The 3,233-nt window shown below is 40.9% G+C and overlaps 1 protein-coding gene across 1 annotated transcript; it reads right to left on the bottom strand.

Moving 5' to 3' along the window:
- Positions 1-576: 576 nt before the first annotated feature.
- HIGD1B (HIG1 hypoxia inducible domain family member 1B) lies at positions 577-2,989 on the bottom strand. Its single transcript, XM_042473621.1, has 3 exons — positions 2,890-2,989; positions 1,751-1,885; positions 577-623 (listed from the first exon to the last, which is right to left on the bottom strand). The coding sequence occupies exons 1-3, from the start codon at positions 2,984-2,986 to the stop codon at positions 577-579; spliced, it is 279 nt and encodes a 92-aa protein (XP_042329555.1). The 5' UTR covers positions 2,987-2,989.
- Positions 2,990-3,233: the final 244 nt, after the last annotated feature.

Below are 3,233 nucleotides of genomic sequence, written 5' to 3'. Positions count from 1 at the left end.
GTTACAGCCAGCAATGCAGTCAGAATTAGGAAAAATCTGTATTTACTAGGATAAATTTGCTTATGTATGCTTTATTATGAATTAGATATATTTTTCTCTTTTTGTAAATAACAGGCTAGTGATCATTGCTTACCACTCTTCTGGGCTAGATGAACTACTGATGCTGAAAAATGAGGTTTTCACACTCAAATAGAATGTGGGATGGGAAATCATGGTTTATGGTAGTCTTTCCCACCTCAGTGTCCTCCTGATGTGTTGGACCAAAACTCCCATCACGGCTAGCTAGCACAGTAGACACCAAGTTGTGGGAGACTGGTTCATCAAACATGCTTGAGCAGGGAGTATAACTGCTTGTTTCCATAAGGACTTCCTGTAGTTCTCTAAAACTTTTTAGAAAGTATACATCAAAGTAGGAGATATTAGGAAAACATGAGCTGTATAGTTGAACAGTTGAGGCTTCAAGGGGTGTTTCTTCTGCAAGAGTAAATCAGATGATCTAATGCTGCTGGAGTTGCTATAGGGGTCTTCAGATCTATTCAGGGAGAAGGGACAAACCAATGCCTTTGAATGTTCCATCTATTTCTGTTTCAGAAAGTGGTCTTTGTACATGCTGTAGACAGCGCCTGAGAGGAGAAGGAAGGAGCAGTATCATTGCAAAAGAAGGAATCAGGAACTAGGCCATAGGAAATGCAACACTCTTTGTCTGTACTCAAGGATTTTGCATAATGTTGCTTTTGTAGTCACGAGGGGCAATGTAACTATCCAGAGTATTGAGGGGTCATCCGCTCTACTCTTTATAAGTTCTGTAGGGCTTCTAAGTTTCCTTGAAGCATCTCCCTTTTCCTTTCCAGATACCTTCCAGTCCTGAAGGCTGGAAATAATTGAAATCTTTTGCCTTCTTTATTCTCAGCATAGTCCTCGCACAGCCTTGTGGCTGGTTCCAAAATTGTCAGACAAAATTCACACCTGCTTGTTGGCCCTCCAACTCTGGTTTTGGAGGGAAACTACAACTCTTTCATATAATAGGCAAAAAGAATCAAGTTCTGTCCTCTTTTTCATGAATTGCCTCCCGCAAAACATCCCTACCTCCTGCTTTGTCATGGCTCATAGTTAATTGCAAAACAAGGAAAGGAAGTCTCTCTGACAGCTGCTTGGACAAACTGACTTCCATAGTTCTGGACATGCATCCTTCAAATGTACATGTGTGATGCTTGGTCACCTTGACCATCATAGTGAGAATAGAGCAAGATATAAATCTTTTAATTGGTTCTTGCATGCTGGAATGAAAAGTTTCCAAAGGTTTTACACTCACAGGGGTGAAACACCTGGGAGTGGTTAAGGTTTTTCTCTGGTTGGATTATCTCAATATGCTTAGATTCCCTTTCTGATCAAGGATAAATAAATTTGTGAATATCATTTTATGTTCCTAGGTTATAGTAGACTGAATGTACTCAGAGGGATACTGCTTTCATTCAAGCTATAGAGACCAAAGAGATATGTATAATGTCTCCTTTATGCCAGTAAGATCAAAGCCAATTGCCAAATGATGTATTTTTCAGTTTGAAAGGCTTAAAGGCCTCAAATCTACCTTTGAATAATGATTCCAGGTGACCTGTTACTTATGTGAGAAATTGTTTGCAGAGCAACGGATAGATTAATTGTCAGCTTTAAGGTATGTGTAAAAGGTACTACCTGTGCCCAAACCCATCTCTTAGCACAGCATCCTATAGCTTTGTCCCCACTAACTTACCAAGGGTTACAGCTCCAACTAGGCAGGCCTGGGCCGCTACTCGGGTATGAATCAGGTGGACAGACATCTTCATGTTCCCTCTTCCTTTCAGTCGGTAAAGCCCATAGGCTGCCACAACAACAAACCCCATCATACCTAAAGGGCCAGAGAAGTCACAGAATCACAGCAGGCATGAAGAATTGTTTTGTTTTCCCTCAGCAGTAATATCTTGGGAGCCAAGTGTCAGCTATAGTCAGGGCTGACGTTACAGTGTGGTGGGCTTACCCGCTTTCCTCTCACTTCTCAGAAGCATTTTTCTGACATCCTCTTCACTCTCCCTCTCTCTGCCCACAAGGCTCCTCAGAGGGACTGATCACTTGCTAGAAGTGAATTCTTTGCAGGAACATTTTGGAAATGACTCTGAAGGCTGCATGGGGCCATAGGTTTGCAGACACAACAGCCACCCTATTCTGAAAGCTTCCCTAAATTGTCATCTAGACCACCTCACCATTATGTAAGGTAAGGCACATTTTGTACCCATGACAGATAGGACTGGCATTTTTTTTCTCACTACTATTTCGATTTAAAATTAAATGGTATAACCAACCTTAAATTTTTTTTCCATTACTCGGCTGGTCTCACACTTTAGGGATTCTTCCTAATTTTTACCATCACTTTTATCCTGCCCACATTGACAAAAGTCTACACAGACAGAATGAGAAGCAAGCTTGAATACAGTACTTTGTAGTTTAAATTGCACTGTTCGTACCTATCTTCCCTGTTTGTTGATGTTGTGGTTTGGGTGGATGAGAGTTATAGTCCAGTGGATCCTGAGGTCCCTGAGCAGGGTAGACAGACCAATAATCTAACTCAATATACTGTAAATGGTTTTCTTGTGTTTTTATACAATCAAACAGATTTCTAACTCTTAGTATTTTTTAAATCTTTTGATCCACCCTTTGATCCTTATCCTAGGCAAACCTATGAGTTTGGGCCAGATTTGGTTTCCTTCCTGTCTTCAGCATTAGGAACACTCTGGATGAACAACTGCTTTGGCGTGATAATTTCCTGCACATACAATTTCCAAAGAACAGTTCTCATGCTGTGGTGGGAAAAAGTCACAAAAAGAATGGTTGGGAATGGCATTTCCCCAAACTCACCAATTGGCACCAAAGGGCTCTTCCGTGCCTTTTGTAGAAGTTTAGTACCCGCTGTAGTTTCGTGTTCTGGAATCCAGCTGCTTTTATCTGTCGACATTGGAAGCTGAAGAAAGAGATTTGCAAGTTACACACCAGATGAAAAATGACCACCTAGCCTTACACCATATCCTCCTATAAAGGTACTTGGATCTTGTTGATGATAATTGTGTTCCTCAAAATATTTCAACAACAGATAGCAAGCTTGATATTTGGTCAAACCAAACAGCACCAGAGAACATCCTACTTGCTGTAAAGATCTGAAGACGTTCAGATTGGACTGTTTCTCCTTTGGATCTTTGAATATC

This window comes from Sceloporus undulatus, chromosome 6 (genome assembly GCF_019175285.1).
Source record: "Sceloporus undulatus isolate JIND9_A2432 ecotype Alabama chromosome 6, SceUnd_v1.1, whole genome shotgun sequence".
Classification (NCBI taxonomy): Eukaryota; Metazoa; Chordata; class Lepidosauria; order Squamata; family Phrynosomatidae; genus Sceloporus; species Sceloporus undulatus.
The sequence above is the reverse complement of the archived record's forward strand: the minus strand, read 5'-3'. Positions and strand labels throughout refer to the sequence as shown.